This window comes from Dermochelys coriacea, chromosome 6 (genome assembly GCF_009764565.3).
Source record: "Dermochelys coriacea isolate rDerCor1 chromosome 6, rDerCor1.pri.v4, whole genome shotgun sequence".
In the NCBI taxonomy this organism is placed as follows: domain Eukaryota; kingdom Metazoa; phylum Chordata; order Testudines; family Dermochelyidae; genus Dermochelys; species Dermochelys coriacea.
The window spans coordinates 109,402,626-109,427,416 of NC_050073.1; the positions used below are offsets into that span (position 1 = coordinate 109,402,626).

General features: G+C 43.6%; 1 protein-coding gene across 1 annotated transcript in view; it reads left to right on the top strand.

Annotated features, from left to right (window-relative positions):
* Positions 1–24,791, top strand: part of LOC119857433 (kinesin light chain 1) — a 120,294-nt gene that overhangs the window by 13,701 nt on the left and 81,802 nt on the right. Inside the window, 2 exon segments of the mRNA XM_043516411.1 lie at positions 20,049–20,098; positions 20,100–20,173. Coding sequence (XP_043372346.1) covers positions 20,049–20,098; positions 20,100–20,173 — 124 coding nt within the window.

Below are 24,791 nucleotides of genomic sequence, written 5' to 3' on the forward strand. Positions count from 1 at the left end.
TGATTTGTCTCAGCTGTCAGAGCTCAGATGAATAAATTTAAGATTTTTTAGTTGACAGTCATTTAGCAGCTATGATAGAAAGGGAGTTGAATACAGAGTTAGTGTTAGTAAATGCCAATTCATGCCTGTTAATTACCCTGAAAACACTTGCTGCTCTCACCAGGTTCCTTGAACACCCAAAAGTCCTGCTAGCATCAGAAGGATTTGGGTGTTCAAGGAATGCTGTATCATTGGTCAGGTGTGCTATTTAAACTAATTCTTGCAATTTAATTGTACAATTTATGTATTATTTAAAAGAAATGACCTTCTACTGAGGGTGTTTCCTGCCCATTAATGAAGTTGAACAGATGTGTTGTTTGCTTTGGTACCTGATAAGTGGATTCTGCTGAATGGAATGTGCATGGACAAATGTAAATGTTTGAATTCCAGGAGTGATATTTTTGATACAATAGCAAAGAGCAGTAGAACTGCAAATATTTGATGGAAAACGATGTATGATTCACTCTTGGATTTGAAAAAATCCACAGCAGATATATGAAGTTCTCAGAGCTAGCCAAACCTGTTACCCCAGTGGTAGGCACCACCTCCTCCCAGATTGTTGGAGCTCAATCACATGGCCACTGCATGCTTGACCAATTGCTTGGATCAGCAGGGGTACCAATCCTCTGCAGGCAGCCTATATCTCTATTAAAATCAACCAAATATGCAGCCAAAATATATTTCCTCAAAACTCTAGGTGGGAATGGTCACCAACACAATATTTCCTTCACATGCACGTGTGTACACACACCCTCCAGCCCTGCAAAAGTTACTTTGTGAAAACAGCATATTTGGAGTTCTGCAGGTTAGGGGATGGGTCTGGGGAATGAGGGGGCATGGCCAAGGGACACCATCTGATAGCATTTGTTTTCATGCTGTCATACCCCCTCAAAGAAGTGTAGAAGCCAAGGCTTAATGTCTCAGCCCTCTAGACATGTTTTGAGGTCCACAGAATAGTATTGCAGTACTTGGGGAATCCATGAATTTGGAAGATCACAGCCCATGCAAGTAAATTATTAAACATGCAGCTTTTCTTTATCTTTCTGTAAAGATTTTTCACATAAATCCCATGTGTGGTTCCTGCATTGACCCACTAATGGCCCCATAATCTTGTCTACTTATGTCAAGGCACCCACATAATGACTTAATGGTCTGTTGGCTAAATAATCTGTTGTTTTCAAGTTGTGACTATGAGCCCTGATACAACATGTTTCAGTAATATTGTGATCTGATTTAAATCCATAAGAGAAAGTTTTGCATGTAAATCTAAATACTCAGGTGAACTCTCCTGCTTTGGATTTTTTTTATTTCTGTCAACACAAAAGCTGTGTCGACCTGGGTTTTGATCATTCTTTGCTCTTTCTGTCTTTTAATACCAATGTAATACTGCTATCTTTCTTTGGACAAAATGGTTATGAAAGTTACGTATTACATAGTAGTTTAAGATTGGAACTGGCCCTGCTGTATATTTATTACAATATTTTGTTTGAAATGTCTTATCCTTTTCAGAATATTGTTTTTATCTGGAAATAAAGTATTAGACATGTTATGTGTAATACTCAGTCTTTTCATGAACTCATAGTTGCAGTAGATTTTTCTACAATCCAGGTTAGGGTAGCCTTTACATTTTGTTGAATTTCAAAGAACCCAGTCCTAAAAAAACAAGCACAGCCCCAATAAAAGGAGTTTGTTCACATTTAGCAGAGCGGGGGAATCAACACTCAGGTTCAAAATCAAAGTACAAGTCTGGTAGAGAATTACTTTAGAGTAGCAGACACTGCTTACCCTTTCCCATCCTAAATTGGGACAAATAGATGTGGACTGTGCATGAATCTGCTGGCCTCTTGGCTGATTTGTCCATATTTACCTCTCTCCTTTGCTTTATGAAGAAATGTCAGTCTCATCTGGCAACTGCAATAAGGAACATCTATAATTTTGGGGTCCAGCATTACTACTGCATTGGCTCCTAATGCATCCATGTAGTGGGATTAGGATTGAATCTAAGATACTTACAAGGCAAAGTTTTCCAGCTGTACTTTAGCTTTTCTATTGATCTCTTGCTCAACAATAGTTGGTAGGTTAGATATACTGTCCATACTGGCGGGGAGAGAGACGCCACTTGTGGGATTTCTTGGTGACTTCAACAGGACTGTTCTCGTATACAAGCTTAACTTTAAGCATGCAAGTGTTCGCAAGATTGGTGCGTTAGACATTTCACCTTTCCCTGTTCACCACTGTTGATTTTATCAGCTGAGATGCTTTTGCTTCCAGTCCTTTCTGAGAGTGAGAAACCCAAGTCAGTATTTTCAAAGGTGGTTACTGATCTTGAGTGCCTCTGGTTTTTGGGCTCACATCCTGAAACACTTTGATTCGTTCTTTCAAAGGTGGAGAGTATCTGCTGTTCTCTGTGACTAAAGTGGAGCTGCCAGCTGTGCAGCACTTCTGAAAATCAGGCCCAACCTGTTTCAAGTGAGTCATCTAAAGTCAGTGCCCACTTTTTGAAAATGCTCCCAGTCACATTCAGTGAGATGGGCCCACTTTTAGAACTCCCTCTCTGGCTCACCAGAGCCTAATATTACTGAGCATTTTTTTTTTTTAAATGATGGACAGTTAGGAAGTAGGTGACGGAAGCTAAAGTCCCATTCCTGCAATAAGCTCCATGTGGGCAGACCCCCTACACACATGTGCAACTCTGTTTCCTTCAGTAAGGGTGGAGGGATCTGTTTGTATGGATCTCATAGCAAATAGCCTAAGGCCTCAATCCTGCAAAGTGCAAGATATTAATTCAGAATATCCAAAAAAGCTACTGTGAAAAGATGTTAAAAATAATGCCTGTAAAATTTTCTCATTAATGTATGGAGACAGTGTTGTGAGCAAATGGAGGCCATATCATTTTGCCAGCATTACATTTATTGTGTTTTTTTTTTTTTCTTCAGGAAAGGCACAGTTATATCATCTGCTGTGTTAAGATTTATCAGTAATATCTGCTGTGCATCAAATCTAAAAAAGAAAATGGAGCTTCCATTGGCTGTTGAAAATAAAATTCTTATGTCTATAAAGAACTATTATAGCAACTGAAGCTGGTGGAAAGATCAGAGTAACTTCTCTGTGCACCAGCTCTCACTATGGGAGCGGGTGGGGGAGGGAATGCAGAGGAGCTATTTTACCAACTAAGTATTAAATTAATCCTGTTGAAATAGAATACATTTTCATATTTCACATAGCATCATCCTGTACTGTTTAATCTGTCTCTCCGTTGCAAAGATCTAATACAGCAACATTTTGGTAATATTCAAATGGTTAATAATTTAGGTGATTTATACTGTGTTGGGAAATGGTTATGTTCAACAGTCTTAGTATTTCCTGCTATTTGCTATACTTCTCTCTAGTGGGGCATATATTTCAATAGAATATAAGAAGATGTATCAAAAAGGAATGAGAAGGGAGATTAAAACAACAAGGAGTCTGGTGGCACCTTAAAGACTAACATTTATTTGCTTTCCTGGGTGAAACAACACTTCTTGAGATGCATGGAGTTTCACCTACAAAAGCTTATGCCCAAATAAATCTGTTTAGTTTTTAAGGTGCCATCAGATTCCTTGCTAGTCTGTATCCACAAAAACAACACTGCTACCCCCTGATAAGGGAGATTAAAGGCTCCTTTGAAGGAGATTGTAGCTCCTTTGTGATTAGTAGAGAAAATTCATAAATCTCAAAATAATTTTATCCAAGGAAAGCTTGAAATAAAACTCCCCAGAAATCTAGTAGGAGACTAATGTCAGCTCCTATTGTGATATTTTTTTTAAGTTTCTATGAAAATTTTAAGTGCCCCACAAAAAAAAAAAATCACTAGCTCAAAAGTCAGAGTTGTCATTTGTAAGCTAGCACTTTTGGCTCATATGTTTCATAAACTCGTCATTTTATGAGGGACTGTACTTCAGCCAGTTTTCAGCTTCAGAGGTCTATTGCTAAGCAACAAAGAGCGTCCCTTAGGACAACCAGACTTAGCCTAACTGAGGCTTTCTTTTGCAGTTTGCCAGGAGCCTAACACCACATTTTTGCATGAAGCCAGATAAATTGAAACTGAACTGCAAGATGGAATATTGTATGCTGGGAGTTGTAGTCTATATCTCTACAGTAAAGATACCAGTACCAGTGGGCCACTAATCTACTAGTTCTCTAAATGGCCCTGAGCTCTGGGAACCCAAAGGAATTCTCAGAACAGAAATAAATTTTTAGTTTTCCATATTTGTTTTAAAATTATTTTCTCATACTGTCTGTTGAATTTTAAATACAATACACTTCAGACCGCAATTAATAACTTATTTATGCAAATCAAATAACCTCTTTGTGCCTCAATTTTATGTATGTTAATAGGGTTAATTCTCTTAAGTGTTGTGTGGCTTAGCTGATTGACATACTCAAAGGGGAGATGCTGAAGAAGTGTAAACAGTACTATTGGCTAGAAATAATGAAGATAAACAGAATAATTTCTCTTTAAATATGATTAATATTTCAGTGCACTAATAGCTCTGAGACTCCAGGCTCCCTCTTAAAACATGTTGTACAAATACATATTAAAACATGGGCTCTTCCCCAAACAGCATACAATCTCTGATTTGCCTTACTGGATCAGAATATAGGTCCATTTAGTCCAGTATTCTGCCTCTCTGGATATAGGAAATGTACCATGATCTTCCTGTGAGACACACACAGCTGCTTATCCTCAGATCTGGCCAAGTTGTGTTCAGCACAGGGCCTTGGCATACCACCACCCTTACTGTCCCCTTTCCATCCATCTTTTGCGCTCCCTGATCCCTAGGGTTCCCAGGGGCCACTTTAACCCCCAGCATAAATTAGAGAAACCCTGTGGGCTACTGATCAGAGAACCACTATACCAGCCAGGGATCACTGGAGCTTAGCAGTGCTCTGTCCATGCCTCTTCCTCCAGAGAAACTGCTGACATATCCCTGTGCTAGGGATGGCTGGGAGAAGGAAGTGGCATAGAATTGGCTGTCTGTTACCCAGGGATTTCTCTATCCCAGGAAAATCCTCAGATGCCCCATGAAGGAGCTTTACAGACCCTAGGTGTCATCAAAATGTAGGCATAACTAGACCCAAGACAGACCTCATTTCTCAGGGGGCATGATTGGGAAAGTGAATGGAAGATTAAGTTGTAAATAAGGGTGTAATGCATTAGGCTAAGGTCATTCCAGCTGAGATAGGCAGGAACATGCTGGTACTAGGGACAATGGACAAGATAAACCTGGAATGTAGAGATTAAGTGATACATTACAGCATTCTTTATCCATGTAACTGGTTCTTGAAAAGTAACTAAGCCAGGCATGAACTACATGATGCAATGTATAGCCAGGAATGCAGGTTTTAATAAAGATGTTTTTATGAAAAAATTCTGCTGTGTAACTTTGGATTTGCACCGTACCCTGCATCCATCCTCTGCATTTGAGCCCGGCCTGGCCTGCTTGTGCATAGTGTTGCTGTATGCTAGTTAAAGGTACCTGAGTGACACATTCCAGAATCAAACTGACTGGAAGAGGGACTTGGGGATCCCAAATACAGCAGCACGAAGGGGATGTATCACAAAACTGGCATTTAATAATCTAATATTCCAGTATTTATGAAAGGAACTAAAGAACAATTAATTTCAACCCAATAAATGGATCATACATCTTGTGTCATAAGAAATAATGTTTATTGTATAAGCAGTAATAAAAATGCCACCTATTTAAACAGTCTTCCACACTGAGAGGCAAATCCTCCATTGTGGAACAATGAGAATTTACACCAGCTGAGGCTTTGCTTCAGATTTGTATTTTCTCTGTTAAAGTCTTTGGAGTATACTGTTAGAGATGAAAAATTAGGATTATTAATTGCATCTCATTGTTAAAGCACTTGCTTGAAAGGCTTTAAATCTGATATTGAGATAAAGGCCTCTCCCTGAACGATTTGTCACATGAAGATTGTTATGTAATGCACGTTTTCCATTTTAGAACATTTTAAGAGGAGATTTTCTTAGTTACTGTTCTAGGATTATTTGAATAATTTGTCTGATTTGTGTGTGTATATATCAAAAAGCACAAGCTTTAGGGCCAATAACATCAAAAGACAAAGTTCATGAAATAGCTGTCTAACTTTAATACAATTAGGGATCACAATTTTAGGTGTGCTATTCACAAGATGGATAGCATGATACAACATCAAATCAACATAAAATTTTCTCTGGAGATCTAAAGGCAAGACCAAACTCTGCATTGTCCACACTGATAACTCTTGATGCCACCAATATTTATGTAAGAAACTGTTTCAACTGTCCAAACTATCTGGGAGTGAAGAAAAGATGAAAGGGGAGCAAAGGATATACAGTTCCAAAGGATATTTAAGAAATGAGGCAGGCACCTCTCCCCAATATTAAACAAAATCATATCTGCCCTCAACACTAACCCTTGGAAAGCTTCCGATTTCCTAAGGCATAAAATTATAACCAGAACAAAACCCCAAACTGGCTATGATATGAAGGGCTTGGGTGACCTAGCTGTAAATAGGCACAAGTGTGGGTTCCGCGTGAGGGGAGAAGTCAAAAGAAAACACCTCACCCATCTTCCAGTTTTGTCATGGGATGTTTTAGAGCATCCTGAATTGAGGAAAGCTCTTACAAATTACGGGTTTCAGAGTGGTAGCCGTGTTAGTCTGTATCAGCAAAAATGACGAGGAGTCCTTGTGGCACCTTAGAGACTAACAAATTTATTTGGGCATAAGCTTTTGTGGGCTAGAACTCACTTCATCAGATGCATGTAGTGGAAAATAAAGTAGCAGATATATATACATAGTACATGAAAAGATGGGAGTTGTCTTACCAAGGGGGGGGTGGGGTCAGTCTAACGAGAAACTCTTAGATCTTAGTTCCTCACCTGCCATGCTCCAATACTCCTCTATGCTTAGTTCATCTATCTCCCTCATTTTAGGGTTCTGTAGCTTGTGTGGATTACACCAACCTGGAGTAACTCTCCTAGTAGTGGATGACATCCTCTGCTCCAGCCAACTGAATTGTTTGTGTGTTTTAATTACATTTCCAGCAGTGAGAGAGCTTTTCTCCTTTCCCCAGTGATTTGTCTGCTACAGCTACAGGAAGCGCCAGGAGCATCTGTCAGATCTCAAAAGACTTACTGAGCATGCTCAATAATTCCCCAAAAATTATTGCTATAAATCTGGTTGATGTTTGTATATGGCAGTTGAGCTGGGAGGAATCAACAACTCTGCCCTTTGAAGAGGCTGGCTGTAGAATAGCCATCAGATAAAGGATACTAGTCTTCTTAGCACAGGAAATTTTCTCTTGAAGCTTGGGAGGTTTTCCATTGTTTCTGTAAAACCAGCAGTCACAGAGGATGATTGTTTGCTGGCTTGAGCCCATAATAAGCACAGTCATTACCCAACAGCTAGTCATCACCCTGCACTTCATTTAACATATAATTAACAATTACTTTCTAATTTTTAGTTCCATTATACACTTCTGTGGAAATTAGAACAGCAATTGCATGTATTTACAGCATGAACTTCTTAATAAAAGCCCCATATATTACATTTCATAAAAAAAAGGAAGAAGGTAAATCAAATTAAATAGTAGTGCCCAGAACACTGAATTCTAATCCTGGATTAGCTCATGGTCCCAATTTAGAGAAGAAGAAGAAGGAAAAAAAAAAAAGAGAGAGAGAGAGAGAAATGTGTAAAGAGAGAGAAAGATCCTTTCTTTATGGATATAAATGTATATGTTCCTCCATCAGTAATGAATTCTAAACCTTGCAGTCACATTTTCACAATTACATCGTAAAACACAATGTGTGTGTGTGGGGGGGTGTTAAAGGGGTCCTTTGTTGGTAGATTTGTGGTCAATGTTGTACAGTAATGAAGGTGAGAAACTATTATTCTTCAGCCTGGTTTTTGAACCATGAGAGTTTTCAGACATATGGTCGTGATGTACTTTTTGTGGCCCTGCAGCACATATTAATAGCTGTAACATGATGTATGAACATTTCACTTTATTATTAATGAATATTTCTTTCTTTTGTTCCCAATGTCCACTTAGAACACATTAAGACGTTTTGGTTTTCTAAAATATAATTACAGTTACAATATTATTTCAATAATGCTGATTCTGTAGATGTTTTAGAAGAGAACGTAACAAAACCAGAGATCAAGGGGACAGACTAAGGTTTTTACCTTTAATTATTTGTCCTATGGAAAAAGATCTGTGCCTCAAAGTGTCAGTGATGTTGCATCATGATGCAGTGACCCACATGTTGATAGATAGACTGCCTCTTCCCCAGTGAGTTTCTGAATAACTTATTATGTTAATTAAGTCTAGCCTTTATGGTGTGAGGAAAACTTTCAGAATGTGACCTGACACAATCCTGTGGGCCTGAGTCTGCCAACAAATTAAGGGTGAGATTCCCCCTCCCACCCCAACTCTAGCTCTCTTATGCTGGGTAATGGGGCAAGAGTAGCATAAAGTGACTCCCAAAGCCCTATATCTGGGTGGGAAAGGATTCCACTGGTGGAGGAACTGAGGTGGACAGCTGCAAGGCTGTCTTCTGAAGACCCCCCCACCCCAAGCCCTGACATAGGGTGGGGTGGCATTGCAACACTGTGGTGATTCTGGCCACTCTTTCATTATTTAAGTACAGCAGAATAGCTTCAACAGGAGAGAGACTGAACCCTCATATCAAAATATCCCATAGCTCAGAGTCAAATCCTTTCTCCTCTTCTAGCAAAGAGGGCAGAATTTAGCATGGGTCTCCCACATCCCAGCTGAACACTGTAACCCAGAGCCACCCATGCTTATTACACATAAACCTGAGCACAACCTTGTGTGGGCCAAACAGATTATATATTAAAAGTCACCTGTACTGGTTTATTTTTTAATTTCAGCTTGTTTCCAGGAGCAGCAGGTTTGTATAATTTTGGGGGGTGCACAGAACTGGTCCAAGTCCTGCCCCCACCCTTGTAAGCTGATATATATATATTTAAATAATGTAAAAATGTGAGGGCTCTGGGGTGGAGCTGGGGATGAGGGGCTTGGCCAGAAGATTGGAGTGCGGGGGTGAGGGTTGCTGGGTGGGGCCGGGGATGAGGGGTTCATAGTGCAGGAGGGGGCTCAGGGCTGGGGCAGAGGGTTGGAGTGCGGGGGGGTGAGGGCTTTGGCTGTGGGTGCGGGCTCTGGGGTGGGGCAGGTTCAGGGATGAGGAGTTTGGGGTGCAGGCAGGCTACTCCCCAGCTGGGGCCAGAGAGGACTCCCCCCAGCCCTCTTCCAGTCAGCAGCAGTAAGCTCCGGGGGCGGGGGCCCCTCTCCTTCCCCTCCCACCAGCACACTCACCTCACACTACTGTCACTGCACGTTCTACTAGAGCCCCTCTCAGGTCCAGGAAGCCCCCTCGCCTCCCCTGTGTGTGGGGAGCGGGGCTGCCATCATGTGTGTGCCTCCTCCTGCTGTTGCCCCTCATTGTAGCCTAACTGGGGGTGGGAGATGGGGCTGCCCTTTGCCCAGCATAGGGCAGGAGCGGTGACTGCGGGTGCGGGGGGTCCCCTCTGCTGGTGGAGGGTCCCGCCGGAAAAGGGAAGGATCCATCTGTTTGAGGCAAAAGGGCGGGGACAGGCTCAGCCTGCCCTGGCACTGGTGGTTGGGGGGTGCTGGGACTCTGCGGCAGCAGTTGATGCTGGGAGCCAGCAGAGCTGAGCACCCGCCCAGGGCACAGGCAGGGACGCTTGGAGGCATGCGAGGGTGGCAGGCAGGGCAGGGGAGGGACCCGTCCCAGAACTTGTTCCCATTTTTCAACTGTGGGAGTGTATCCCTTTATATATATATGTCAGAAGCTTTTCCCCTTTTTGCTAGAAACTTTGGCTTCAGGGATGTTTCTCTTTTGTGCCTTACCACTATTAGAATTGAAATGGAATCCAACTGCATATGCTTCTTGTGTTCTAGCTGCTATAGCTCTCATTCTTTTAAAGGAAAATGCCTCTTTTCGTTAAAAATAAACAAATTTCAGAATTTATTTAGCTTTCACTTTAAAAACAATAAAATTGTACTATATTTTTTCATATCAATATGTAAATCATGTTTTCTTTTGGAAGCTACCACTTTCTGTGACAGGGAGAAACAGTTGTTTCTCTAATCTCTTTCTCTGTCTCTGCTCACTGCATAATACCCCACAGAATTCCTTTCCCTCAACACGGCGTTAGTAAATAGGTTCCCTTGGTTTATAACATTAATTTCCAGGAGGTAGAAAGCTATGCTATGCAAGTGGTTTGAGAAAGGGAGAGGAAAAGTGAGGAATCTGGATACTTGCCAAGAACAAAAAGGATGGTGTTGTAAGAAAGGAGTTCACAAGGAAAACCTGCAATTCTTGTGAGTTATATCAGAGCAAGGTTTTATTTATTCTGTATTGGGGGGTGGTTCTCAGCCAGGTGTACGTGTACCCTTGGGAATACACAGAGGTCTTTCAGGGGGTACATCAACTCATCTATAGATTTGCCTAGTTTTACAACACACTACATGAAAAGCACTAACGAAGTCAGTACAAACTAAAATTTCATATAGATAATGCTTTGTTTATATGATACACTGAAATGTAAGTACAATATTTATATCCCAATTGATTTATTTTGTAATTATATGGTAAAAATGAGAAAGTCAGCAATTTTTCAGTAATAGTGTACTGTGACACCTTTTTGTATTTTTATGTCTGAATTTGTAAACAAGAAGTTTTTAAGTGAGGTGTAACTTGGGGGTACACAAGACAAATCAGATTCCTGAAAGGGGTACAGTAGTCTGGAAAGGTTGAGAGCCACTGGTTTTGGATATCTGTGGGTTTTCTTTTTCTTTTTTCTAAAGCTGTTCATGGTTTCATGAGCAGCTATGCTTAACTTGTGGGGTTTTTTTGTTTGTTTGTTTGTTTGCTCTTATTAAAAAGGCTGTGGTCTGCCATTGTTCTCAATGGGATGGAAGTTAGTCTGCCATCAGTAAAGATGGCGTCCTTCTGTGCTCAATGAGTTAGAAATTTATCAAGTGCAGGGAAGAGAAAAAATTTTAACGGAGTAGGATGGGGACTAGATTTTTAAATCTAAAGATATCCCATCTTTTGCGGTGGATGGGGCATGATAGGTGCCATATTCTGCACCCTTGTGATGAATGGGGAAGAGACCCAGGAAAGTGAAAATGTAGGAGAATGAAAAAGGAAAATATGACCCTGTGTCCCAGTGCTAATAAGCTTAGTGGAGTCCCACTCCACTTGGAGTTGGCTTCCTCTACAAACGTGGGTTTTTTAAATGCAATTTATTATTTGTAAGTCTTATTTTTTGGCCAATTCTTGTAACTAACTGTTTAAACACTCTGCATATATTCTAAACACACTGTATAATTTTTGTTCTTGTCAATTATTATATGCATAGTAAAGATTACGGAATAAACACACTAGCTATTATTGGCAAAGGCTTTCTACAGCTACTTGTAATACTGAAAAAAAGAAAAAAGGGAGAGGGAAGAATTCACTTATATAGAAGACAGCTACATTGACTTTAAGTGGAGCAGAATCAGGACCAATGTTATCTTTAGTGAAACCTTCAGTAACGGGTTTCCTATGATATGTTCAGACATCTTGATTGTTCTGGCAGTGAATCAGACAGGAGTTTCCTGCCAATCTAAATAGTTGTTGTTGTTTTTTTACTCCAGTGCCCCGACCTCAGTGATACCAGTGTAATTCTGCCTGTAATAACTAGAAGACTATAATGTAATATATTCACAGAGGGATAGGGTTACGGTTTTTTACATGGAACTGTGAACTTTGCATTTTCTGACTCTTGAGTGCTTATCTGTGCATATTTACTATTCTCCTAGCACAGACTTTGTTGTATAGAATATTTATTAAAGCTCTGTGAAATTGGCGAGAAATCGTGATCAATAAAGTTGATAGCAGCATTAAACATTGCCAACTTAAGGCCTGATAAAGCAAAAGATATCAGACAGGCTGCTGATTCTGGCTTTTAGAGAACTAATGTTGCCTGGACACGTTTAAACAGCTGCTGCATTTCACTAATGGGTGAAGTTATTCCAGTATAATTCCATACTGTAACCCATATTAATATGTTGAAGTCAGCTGGAATCTTTTGTGTGTACAGACTGCAGGATCAGGCTATGTTTATAAAACATTTTGTGAGAGAATATATAAAAATTGGAAGATTATTTCTGAAAATCAAAATGGTATAAGTTAACAGAATGGGCTATTTTTCCCTCTGTATTTGATTCCCACTGACATGAATATGAATTTCTCAATGGATCAAAGACTATCTATACCCCAGAGTGTCAGTCAGGCTGAACTCTGAATTTCCTAGATTTGTTGGTTTTGTCACAGCTGTTGCTATTTAAACACAGGTTTTTTATTGGGTTGCTTGAACTGTTTGCTAGCTTTCCACAAATAATTCATGTGTGAAACATGCATCTCAGATTGTGAGTTAAAGGCACAGATTTCTTTCTGGGAAGGGCAGAGTTTTACACACCACATTCCCTGCTCCATCTTCTCCATGGATCAAACTATCACATCCAGTGGGAAGTCTGCACAGAACCATAAGGTCCTGGCCTATCACTGTAATAGCCCTCCCCTCCACAAGGATCTCTAGGCCACTTCACCCTAAAAGCACTGTTCTGTGCCCATGTTGTTCCTTAAGAGGACTTGGGAGAGCAGACAAGGATTTACTGCTGGTGAAACCAGAATTAATTCCAATGTAAATGGTCATCCCATTAGGCCCTTGGGATATGTCTACACAGCAATAAAAACCCAGGGCTGGCCCATGTTAGCTGACTCGGGCTATAAATTTGGCTTAGAAGTTTGAGCCTGGGCTCTGATACCCTCCAAGGAAGGAGGAGCCCAGGTTCCAGCCGAAGCACAACTGCACCAGCAATTCTCAGCCTGGGACTTGGGGGGCTGCAAGTAGATTTCAGGGGGTCCGTCAAGCAGGGCCAATGTTAGACTCGCTGGGGCCCAGGTCAGAAAGCTGAGGTGCCGCTATGCAAGGCTGAAGTTAGGGGCCCTGAGCCCTGCCACCTGGGGCTGAAGCCTCAGCCTCAGCAACTGAGCTTGGCAGGGCCCCATGTGGCATGGGGCCCCAGGCAATTGCCTTGCTTGCTACCCCCTAACACCGGCCGTGGCTTTTATATGCAGAAAAACCAGTTCTTGTGGCACAGGTGGGCTGTGGAGTTTTTATAGCTGGGGAGGGGCTCAGAGAGAAAACGATTGAGAATGCTCTTGTACACTGCAATTTTATAGCCCCGCACCCTGAGCCCAGCTGGCCCAAGTCAGCTGACACCAGCCAGCCGCAGGGTGTTTTATTGCAGTACAGAAATACTAAGCCCTCGTCTACACTACGGGGTGAGGTCGAATTTAGCTGTGTTAGGTCGATTTTAAAATGAATGCATCTACACAACCAACCCCGTTCCGTCGACTTAAAGGGCTCTTAAAATCAACTTCTGTACTCCTCCCCGGTGAGGGGAGTAGTGCTGCAATCGACCTTGCTGTGTTGAATTTGGGGTAGTGCAGATGCAATTCGATGGTATTGGTCTCTGGGAGCTATCCCAGAGTGCTCCAATGTGACTGCTCTGGACAGCACTTTGAACTCTGATGCACTAGCCAGGTACACAGTTAAAGCCCCGGGAACTTTTGAATTTCATTTCCTGTTTGGTCAACGTGGTGAGCTCGGCAGCTCAGATGACCATGCAGTCCCCCCAGAATCGCAAACGAGCTCCAGCATGGACCAAAAGGGAGACACTGGATCTGATTGCTGTATGCAAATAAGAATCTGTGCAGGCCGAACTCTGATCAAAAAGAAGAAATGCTAATATTTATGCCAAAATCGCACAGGGCATGATGGTGAGAGGCTACAACAGGGACACACAGCATTGCCACGTGAAAGTCAAGGAGCTCAGGTAAGCCTACTAAAAGACAAAGGAGGCAAACAGTCGCTCCAGGTAAGGACCCCATTCGTGCTGCTTCTGTGATCAGCTGCATAGCATTCTAGGGGGCGACCCTACCACTACAACTACATCGACCCTACCACTACCCCACCACTGTCCGTGGACATCTGCAAGGGGGGAGTCTCACACAACAGAGAGGAGAATTTTGTGGATGAAGAAGAAGATGAGGAGGAGGAGGAAAATGCGCAGCAGGGAAGCAGTGAATCCATTCTCCCCGGCAGCCAGGACCTTTTCATCACCCTTGAGCCAATACCCTTCCAAGGTGGGATCCCCAACCCTGAAGCTGGAGAAGGCAGCTCTGGTGAGTGCACATTTGTAACTACAATACAGGGTTTAAAAGCAATATTGTTTAACGTTTGATTTGCCCTGAAGAATTGGGATGCATTCGCGGCCAGTACAGCTACTGGAAAAGTCTGTTAACGTGTCTGGGGATGGAGAGGGAATCCTCCAGGGACATCTCCACGGAGCTCTCCTGGAGGTACTATGAAAGACTTTGCAGAAGGTTTCTGGGGAGGGCTGCCTTATTTCATCCTCCACGGTAGAACACTTTACCACGCCAGGCCAGTAGCAAGTAGTCTGGAATCACTGCAGCACAAAGCATGGCAGCGAATGGTCCTAGGTTTTTGTCGCATTCAAGCAACATTCGGTCTTTATCTATTGACAGAACGAGGAGTAATGGTCTCAAGTTGCAATGGGGGAGGTTTAGATTGGATATTAGGAAAAACTTTTTCACTAAGAGGGTGGTGAAACACTGGAATGCGTTACCTAGGGAGGTGGTAGAATCTCCTTCCTTAGAGGTTTTTAAGGTCAGGCTTGACAAAGCCCTGGCTAGGATGATTTAACTGGGACTTGGTCCTGCTTTGAGCAGGGGGTTGGACTAGATGACCTTCTGGGGTCCCTTCCAACCCTGATATTCTATGATTCTATGATTCTGTGTTAGCCTCAGGGGAGTGATATCATTCATGGTCACCTGGTTGAAATAGAGGAATTTTTGTAAGGGAACAGTAGAAGGACCCTGTTCATGGTGGGTTGTTTGCACTTCGCAAATCATCCCAGAGAATAGCCACGTGGTGTGGGGAGGGGTGAAGGGATCGTCCCAGAGAATAGCCATGTGCTGGGGTGGGGGGAGGTGTGTGCTGCACATCCACCCAAAAACCGCAGCCCCTCCCTTTAAATGTGAAACCCAACTGGTATTGCTTGCTATGGGAAAGGATGGCGCTGCAGTTTGAAAGCATTCCCACATATTATGAAGGTGGAAGAAGCCAACCCCGTGTACCAAAAGGCTTACCATGGCTGTTTGGAAACCGAATTCCGTTGCCCAGCCGTGTGTGATGTGTCACCATACCAGCAGGTGCTCAATATAAAAGGCAAAATGCAACCTTGTACCTAAAGCACATGTGCTGTCTGCTGTGAATTGCTTGATTCACTGTGGAAGAGTCTCACATTTCTGAGAACAAAAGGATCATCTTAAATTTTACTCTCCCTTTTTATCTCCCCCAGGTGCAAATGTTTCTATGCTCCCCCTATCATCTCCGTCCCTGAGGTTATCGCAGATTAGAAGGCAAAAACGCACTTGCGATGACATGTTTTCTGAGCTCATGCAGTCCTCCCACACTGATAGGGCACGGCTTAATGCATGGAGGCATTCAGTGGCAGAGGCCAGGAAAGCATTAAGTGAGCATGAAGAGCAGAGGCAGGAGGCGATGCTGAGGCTAGTGGGGGAGCAATCGGACACGATGAAGTATCTGTTGGAGCTGCAGGAAAGCCAACAAGAGCACAGACCCGCGCTGCATCCATTGTATAACCGCCTGCCCTCCTCCCCAAATTCCATATCCTCCTCATCCAGATGCTCAAGAACGCGGGGGGGGGGAGGCTCCAGGCACCCAGCCACTCCACTCCAGAGGATGGCTCAAGCAACAGAAGGCTGTCATTCAACAGTTTTGATTTGTAGTGTGGTTACAGTAAGCAATGTGGCCTTGTCCTTCCCTCCTCTCGCACCTCACCCCACCTGGGCTACCTTGTCAGTTATCTCACTTTTTTTTAATTAATAAAGAAAGAGTGCATGGTTTCAAAACATTAGTTACTTTATTTCCTTTGCCAGCTGTGATTGAAGAGGGGAGGGTGGTTGGCTTACAGGGAATTAAAATCAACAAAGGGGGTGGGTTTTCAGCAAGGAGAAACGCACACAGCTGTCACACTGTAGCCTGACCAGTCATGAAACTGGTTTTCAAAGCTTCTCTGATGTGCAGCGTGCCTAGTTGTGCTCTTCTAATCGCCCTGGTGTCTGGCTGCTCAGCATCTGCTGCCAGGCAATTTGCCTCAACCTCACACCCCGCCATAAACATCTTCCCTTTACTCTCATAGATATGGAGCACGCAACAATAACAATGGGAATGTTGGTTGCGCTGAAGTCTAACCTAGTCAGCAAACAACGCCAGAGAGCTTTTAAACATTCAAAGGCACATTCTACCACCATTCTGCACTTGCCCAGCCTATAGTTGAACTGCTCCTTACTACTGTCCAAACTGCCTGTGTACGGCTTCATGATCCATGGGAGCAAGGGGTAGGCTGGGTCCCCAAGGATAACTATTGGCATTTCAACATACCTCACAGGTAATTTTCTGGTCTAGGAAGTAAGTCCCTTCTTGCAAATGCTCGAACAGCCTTGAGTTCTAAAGATGCGAGCATCATGCACCTTTCCCAGCTATCCCACATTGATGTCAGTGAAACGTCCCTTGTGATCCACCAGTGCTTGCAGCACCATTGAAAAGTACCCCTTGCGATTTATATACTGGTTGGCAAGGTGGTCCGGTGCCAAGATAGCGATGTGTTCCGTCTGTTACCCCACCACAGTTAGGGAACCCCATTGCAGCAAAGCCATCCAGTATGACCTGCCCATTTCCCAGAGTCATTTGATAGCAGAATGTCAGTGATTGCATTGGCTACTTGGGTCACAGCAGTCCCCACAGTAGACTTGCCCACTCCAAATTGATTCCCGACTGACCGGTAGCAGTCAGGTGTTGCAAGCTTCCACAGGGCTATCGCCACTTGCTTCTCAACTGTCAGGGCAGTTCTCATCTTGGTATTCCTGCGCTTCAGGGTGGGGGAAAGCAACTCACGAAGTTCAAGGAAAGTTGCCTTACGCATGCGAAAGTTTCGCAGCCACTGTGAATCATCCCATACCCGCAACACTATGCGGTCCCACCAGTCTGTGCTTGTTTGCCGGGCCCAGAATCGGTGTTCCATTGTATCAACCAGTCCCACTGCCACCAGCATGTCCCTATTGCCACAGCCTGTGCTTTCAGGAACATCTGTGTCCATGTCCTCATCACAATTGTCCTTGTGCTGGCATCTCTTAGCCCAGTTCTGCACTTACTCCATGATAATGTGTGAGGTGTTTACAATGCTCACAACAGCAGCAGTAAGCTGACGGGCTCCATGCTTGCCGTGGTATGGCGTCTGCACGGGTAACCCAAGAAAAAAGGCGCAAAACGATTGTCTGCCGTTGCTTTCATAGAGGGAGGGAGGGAGGGGCGACTGACGACTTGTACCCAAAACTATCCTCGACAATGTTTTTGCCCCATCAGGCATTGGGAGCTTAACCCAGAATTCCAATGGGCAGTGGAGACTGCAAGAACTGTGGGATAGCTACCCACAGTGTACTGCTCCGTATGTCGATGCTAGGTATGGTATTGAGGACACACGCTGCCAACTTAATGCGCTTAGTGGGGACATACACAATCGACTGTATAAAATCGATTTCTAAAAATCGACTTCTATAAAATCAACCTAATTTTGTAGTGTAGACATACTCTTAGAGGCCTAATCCATCAGACCTTTGATTGGAGGGGCTTCTATTGTGTCTGAGATCAGGTGGAAGCTTGCTGCAGAGGCACATAGAGTCAATGTCTTTTCTGATACACATGATTAGTAGAGGGACTTGTGTGGCCCCTTGGTTCCAGCAAATTAGAAACTTATCTGAGTGGAAGCTTATGAAATATGTACTACTAAGGAAGAGATCAAAACCAAAAACCATATATATATGTTTTATTAGACAAAGTGCATTATGTATCTGAGCATGTTAGAGTAGTTGCTTTGTTCAGAGCCATTCAAGTCTCTGGGGCAAAACAGTAACTGCAGAATTACTATTTTTTTAAATAAATGGGTGACAGGGAGGAGGCGGTGAATATTGTTTAGCCAAAAGACAGAAGCAGTTTCTTTGTATCAGCTCTCTTGCGTAATTAGGATGTGTTCTAATTTTAATTAAATCTTATGCATATTCATGAAAACTAATTGAACTTCCAGACCAAGTAGATCTGATCCCCCTACCTCTTTTAATGTTTAGTATGGATATAGGGTTGTCCTCTATTCCTTCTTTTACTTTCATATTTCTGTAGAAACACACAACTAGCTCCCATAATGTGAAGAGTCATAACCTATGACAGCTTCCTATCTATTGCTAATGCTAGAGCTCTGTTCAGTAGCTCCCTGCTACAAATATCAATAGATAACAAACCATTAACGAGAAATTGCCAAACGTGTGTGTGTGTATGTTTAATTGAGACAAAGGGCACAAAAATTGCTGCTCTACAGAACTGATATTTAATTTTCCATCAAAAAGCAATCATGATCTCTACAACAAGAAAATCAGCATTACCTCTGGGATATATTTTAATGCCACCATCCTTTTTGAAGTCTTAAGACTTCTTCTCCATAATTTCTCACAGCTGCCATTGGCAGCACCATCCATCCACTTTTCCTTGAGTTTTTTTATTAGGCTTCTGTGACTCTCCCCTTACCTGGTTCTCCTACCTCTCTGACCACTATAGTATTGCCTTTGATCCTCTTTTCTCCCACCTGCCACCTCTGTTAATATTAATGAGTCTGTCCTTGGTACCCCCCTTTTACACTTGCCATCTGAGCAATCTCATTCATTCCTATGGTCTCATCACATTTATACTGATTTATACTGATATCTAGCTCTCCCTCGTTATCTAGCTAGGTACTTATATAATGATGCACCATAGCATCTGAATGCCTGTCCAGGCTTACATACATACATACATACATGTATGATACAGACTGTTCATGTCCCTCTGATACCACCTCCTCATGGAGATTCTACTGTTTCTTCATATTAAACATGTCAAAAATAAACTTCTCATCTTTCCTTTTAAACCACCTCACCTCCCATCTTTCATCACAAGGATTGGTCTCTGTCCAAACATGATTGTTTTTAATTTTGGGCAAAAATGGTTCAGACTATTTTTAAGTACAAAAGTTGGGTAAATATAATGTGACTCCTTTCTTTGATGGCCAGGACAGTTGGAATTAAAATTTGAAAGCGGCATTAAAAGTAGTTCTCAAGTGTCACAAAGTGTTATGGTGAAATTTGTTTTTGGTCTGACCTATGGCCATCTGAAACTGTATACATACAGTACATTTTGCATAGGGTCTTTCATTAAGCTCAAAACATGCCAAGTTCCATTGTGTGTAGATAATTTAGCTGCACAGCAAAAGAGTACTGATGCTATATATGGGCTAAAGCAGAACCCTCACAAGAAGCCTTGCTTGTCTCCTGTGCACCTTAAGGTGCAAAGGTGAACAGGAGACAGGCTCTGTTCTGCAAATTTTCTAAGGTGTGCATGTTCCAGTGGTGTCTAGCCAAACAGTATGATTATGGGATTTTCATGTGCTACTGTCAGTCTTTTTTGCAAGCCAGTGAAGCTTAGAAAAGTCTCCTTTTCCAGATTGTTCTTTTTAAAGAAATTAATAATCTAGGAACTGTCATACAAAAAACAGCCAAGAGAACATTAAGATGCATGGATAGGCATTCAGGAAATGTCAGTCAAACTCTGCCTTTCATTGCACATGAATTGCGGCCTTGCCTAGACTAGGATTTAAAGCTTTAACTCAACTAATTTAGCACACATTAAAAGCGATGTACTTTATCTGCGTTATACTTCTCAAATAGGGTTGCCAGGGGTCTAGTTTTCGACCAGAATGCCTGGTTGAAAAGGGACCCTGGCAGCACCAACCCAGGAGGTTCAGCTCCAGAGAGACAAGTGCGGCCCCAAAGGTGGTGGGAAGTAGAGACTGGCCGAGCCAGAGGTACACTTGGGTCCAGCCAGGACGCAGAGAGAAACTGGTGGGTGGGGCCAGGGCATGGAGAAGAGCCCTTGGTCGCCCAGTGGGCAGGCCGAGAGGAGTAAGTGGTGGGCGGGGGGGGGGTAGGAGGGAGCCAGCGGGCTGGCAGGGTCTCAGGGCACAGTGCAAGCAGAGCTGACCGGGCCCCTTCTGAGCATGGGCCCGGCTCCAAGGCACCATTGTAAACCCGGCACTGGGTGCAGAGCAATGGGCTGAAGTGATGCGAAGACTGAAGAGACAGGGCTGATCTGGAGGTTGGGAGCAAAATTAATTGCTAGGCAAGGAATAGGCAGATGTGGGAGGGAAACCTTCTGCAGCAGGGGCCAAAATCACCTTACCCAATGCATTTGGGAAGGTGGGCAATGCTAAATGTGCCTCACACACTGGGGATGGGGCATTCCAGAGTCAGAGCGAAACAAGCCAATGCAACCCTCTGTAAAAATCTCACCACTTCTGGGGGCCGCTGCATGATTTTTGAACTGAAGCTGGCAATTTTGTCTTGGTCAAGGAGGACAGCACAGGCTAGAGGCGGAGTAGGGAGAGGCGCTGTCTCTGCTCTTCTCTTGGGGAGCGTCCCGCAGCAAGTGGGGGGCAGTGGTCAAGATGAACTTGTCTAACCGTTATCTCCCCTTCCTCCCCTCCCCTCCCCTCCGCAGCATGAGTCTGGTCCTGCCTCAGCCGCCAAGCTGCCCCTGCCCGCCGGCGGACTCGCCTCCCCGGGGGGATTCTTTCCCTCATATGTCCAGCAGAGGGGGCTGTGTTAAGCCTGCGCCTCGCCACTCTCCTATTGCTGCCCCGCGCTGCAATAGGAGGGTGAAGGCGGCGGCTGCCCCTGCCCCGTGCCCCGCCGGCCCTCGCGCTCTCGCCGGCGCACGCGCTCCCTTGCAAGCTCTCGAGCTTCTGCCCCCGCCAGCGGGGTGACGTCATGGGTTTGGCCGTGGAGCATTGTGGGTCGGGAGGGGCCGCCATTTTCGGTAGGGCGGAGCGAGTCGCAGAGGCTGGGAGACGGGAAGGGGGCGCGGGGCGGCGGCGACGACTCTCATTGCCCGCAACTGTCAGTGCCGCTCCCGCGGGCGGGGTCTTGCGGCGGCAGCTGTAGTAGCTCCCAGGGCTGCCGGCGGGCGGGGAGGCCGGAGGAGTTGGTGGTGCCGTCCCGCTCCCTGACATCCCTTCCCGGGCTGAGCGGCCCCGGCCGCCTCGCCAAGCCCTGCGCGCATCGCCGGAGCCTGCAGCACCCGAGCGGTGAGTGAGGGAGGGGAAGAGGCCGGCTGTGCCCTAGCCCTGTGTCTGTCGGGGGCTGGAGCTGTGAGGGAGGCTGATGGGGCACGGGGTGGTGTCTGGGGAGGGGACATGGGGGGCTGAGCCCTGTGTCTGTCGGGGGGCTGGAGTATGGGAGGGAGGCTGATGGGGCACGGGGTGGTGTCTGGGGAGGGGACATGGGGGGCTGAGCCCTGTGTCTGTCGGGGGCTGGAGTATGGGAGGGAGGGTGATGGGACACGGGGTGGTGTCTGGGGAGGGGACATGGGGGGCGGAGCCCTGTGCCTGTCGGGGGGCTGGAGCTGTGAGGGAGGGTGATGGGGCACGGGGTGGTGTCTGGGGAGGGGACATGGGGGGCTGAGCCCTGTGTCTGTCGGGGGCTGGAGTATGGGAGGGAGGGTGATGGGACACGGGGTGGTGTCTGGGGAGGGGACATGGGGGGCTGAGCCCTGTGTCTGTCGGGGGGCTGGAGCTATGAGGGAGGGTGATGGGGCACGGGGTGGTGTCTGGGGAGGGGACATGGGGGGCTGAGCCCTGTGCCTGTCGGGGGGCTGGAGCTGTGAGGGAGGGTGATGGGACGTAGGGTGGTGTATGGGAAGACTGTGGGGTATCGGGTGGGAGTGGGTAGGTGGGGTGTGCAGTGAGGGAGCAGGAGGCGGTTGACAGGGGGTGGGGTTAGCTTGTGTTTTGCCAATTTTTGAGGAGCATTGAACCTCACCTCCTTTCCCTTCTCCCATGACACAAACAGAACAAAAGGCTGGGCAGGTCCTGTTGTCCTGCCGGTCCTTCTGTAGCTCATGGTTACAGCCAGCCTCTTCAATGTGTGTCTGTCAATCTAGTTAATCATAACGTGCTCTGGCAGTGACTGTATTGATGACTTTGCTGCAGAGATGCTGAGAGGACGGGATCCTGTTTGCCTGGATTGCCATCAGCTTTGCTTTGTTCTTTCTTTCTTTCTTTCTTTCTTTCTTGCTCTTTCCTGGCTTCCCCCTGTGCTGTAGTTTGGGGCTGAGGATGCCCATGGGTGAACCCTGCACAGAGTTGTGGGATGAACAGGAGCTATTCTCTTCCCAACCTCTTTCTTGTCTTTATTTGCAGGGTGGATAGATCTGAAATAGTGAAAGAACAATTGTTACAGCCCTAATGCCATTTTTGTGTGTAGTGGCTGGTTTTATAAATTACAGGGGCACCAGTCATGGTATAGATTGCATCATCATTATAAACCTCCCTCTTTTCAAACTTTAAGACTCTGTTTATGCGGTCTTGGTCCCAGGAGCTAACCATAGTTAGGAGATTTAAAAACAAACCCAAAACACAACTCTTCAGTAAGCTATACTTAATGTGAGCAAACTAACAGTAATACAGACCAGGTTTTGTAGTTTCATAGGTCAAGTTAGCTACTTTTCTGGTTTGTCTTCCTTTCTCCCCCTTCCCCATTTAGTCCGTTTAAGGATATGTGACTGTTTTTTTTCCCAGATGACACATTAGCTGTCTAATATGTGCATCTGCATATTCAATTTAATAAATTCTCAAAACAAAAATGTAAGAACTCCTTGCATTTCTGTAGTATCCTTTGTTCTGGGTATCTTGGGGATCATATCTTGATGACTAAAGGGATTGTATCATGTAGATTAAGTCCACAGGGAATAATATAAAAAAAATTACAAAAGCATACATTTCTATTTTAATTTTTTTCTTTTATTTTAAACTTCTCTGTAGTGTTTGAAAACTGAACATAACAGAAATGCAAAAAGCAAAACTGATTAGAAACACGTGAAATTTGCATTATTTAAAGTGAGAAATAAAAAGTAAGCAAATATCCTAGATAGTATAAATTAATTTACACTTTCATTTTTAAATATGGAAGATATTACAAAAAAGCAAAGATGCTTAAAATATTGTATTAACTTATACTTGCAATGACAGTAGGACCAGGCGTGGGATGGCTTTTTGTTTGGGGAATGTCTCATTTATTTTTGTTCATGGACACAATTTGCATAGGAAACATACATCCAAATTAACACACGAGGACATGCTTTAAACATCTTTCCAGATACAAATCATTTTGAAAAACTTGGCTACAATTTTGAGTTTAGCATTGATTCAAAAATTTTATTTGGCAAATAATTTTATTTTAATTGGTTATGAATTCCATAGCTGAGGTACAACATGACTGAAGATAACATAGCCATAGGACTAATGATAGCATTGAGTAAGAAGCTCAGCATTCATGGACAGAGTGGATTTGATTTAAATCACTAGTCAGGAAGACTAGATTTAATTATGGATTTCTACATAAAAGTGCATTCTTGTTGATTGTTATAACCTTAATACATATTCTTCACAACTCAGAGATAGATGTAGGTTTCATTTTTAGAAGGTACACATTATACATTTTTAAAGTTATTTATTTTGAAAACTTTTCAGATTAGTTTTACAGCTATATCACAAAATGAATGATTGTTTGGTTATTTCATTTACCAAAGATAATTGAAGCAGATAGTTCACCTCCCAATGACTTCAGAAATGTCTCCAATTCAACAAGTTAATCATTAATATTTGGAAGATTTTCTTGCCATGCTATATTAGGAGGAGAACATCACCAGACAGACATTTAAATTGCTTTATTTAACTAAAACAACAACGTTCTGTATTCTGGATTTTTTTCTTCAACAGCAAACATATAATATTTTAACAAAATGAGCATATGAATTTTTGAATTTTGTTCAACATTCAAGTCTTTTAAAATCAGGTTTGTGTTTGTTTAAATTGTCAGTCAGGTCAACATGAGAAACTTAAAATATTGGCTTCTGCAGCTAACTCAGTCGTCTTCACCTTCATTTTCCTGTTGGTTCATAATCTGGAAAAGAAAAATGAGCTTTCCTGCTTTTTCAGGTCCCAAACAATTTCTCAGTTTGGAATTAGTCCAAAGGAAGAAAATATTCTTTCTACACCAGCAGAAGAAGCTACTACTGGTAAAAGTGAGATTATCACTTCAGTAGTCTTTGAAACCAAGTGCTTAAGTGACTTCCTCCAGTTCGCTGGTGTGACTTTCTTTAAAACATCATCAGTATATTTCTTTAATGGTTCACCCTTAACTCTGAAGTTTCTTATAGTTGACGTTATGGAGAGATGATTGTTGGATGTGCAGGTCATAGCCAACTCCTCTTCTTCAGCAGTTAAGGTTTGACCCTGATACCAATATTGAGAATATTTGCAAGAAAATGAGCTGGTGATAATGCTTGTCCAGTTCATTTTTTTAATGCTTGTAATTTAACTCTGTCATTGCATATTTAAGATCTCACTCAGTTCC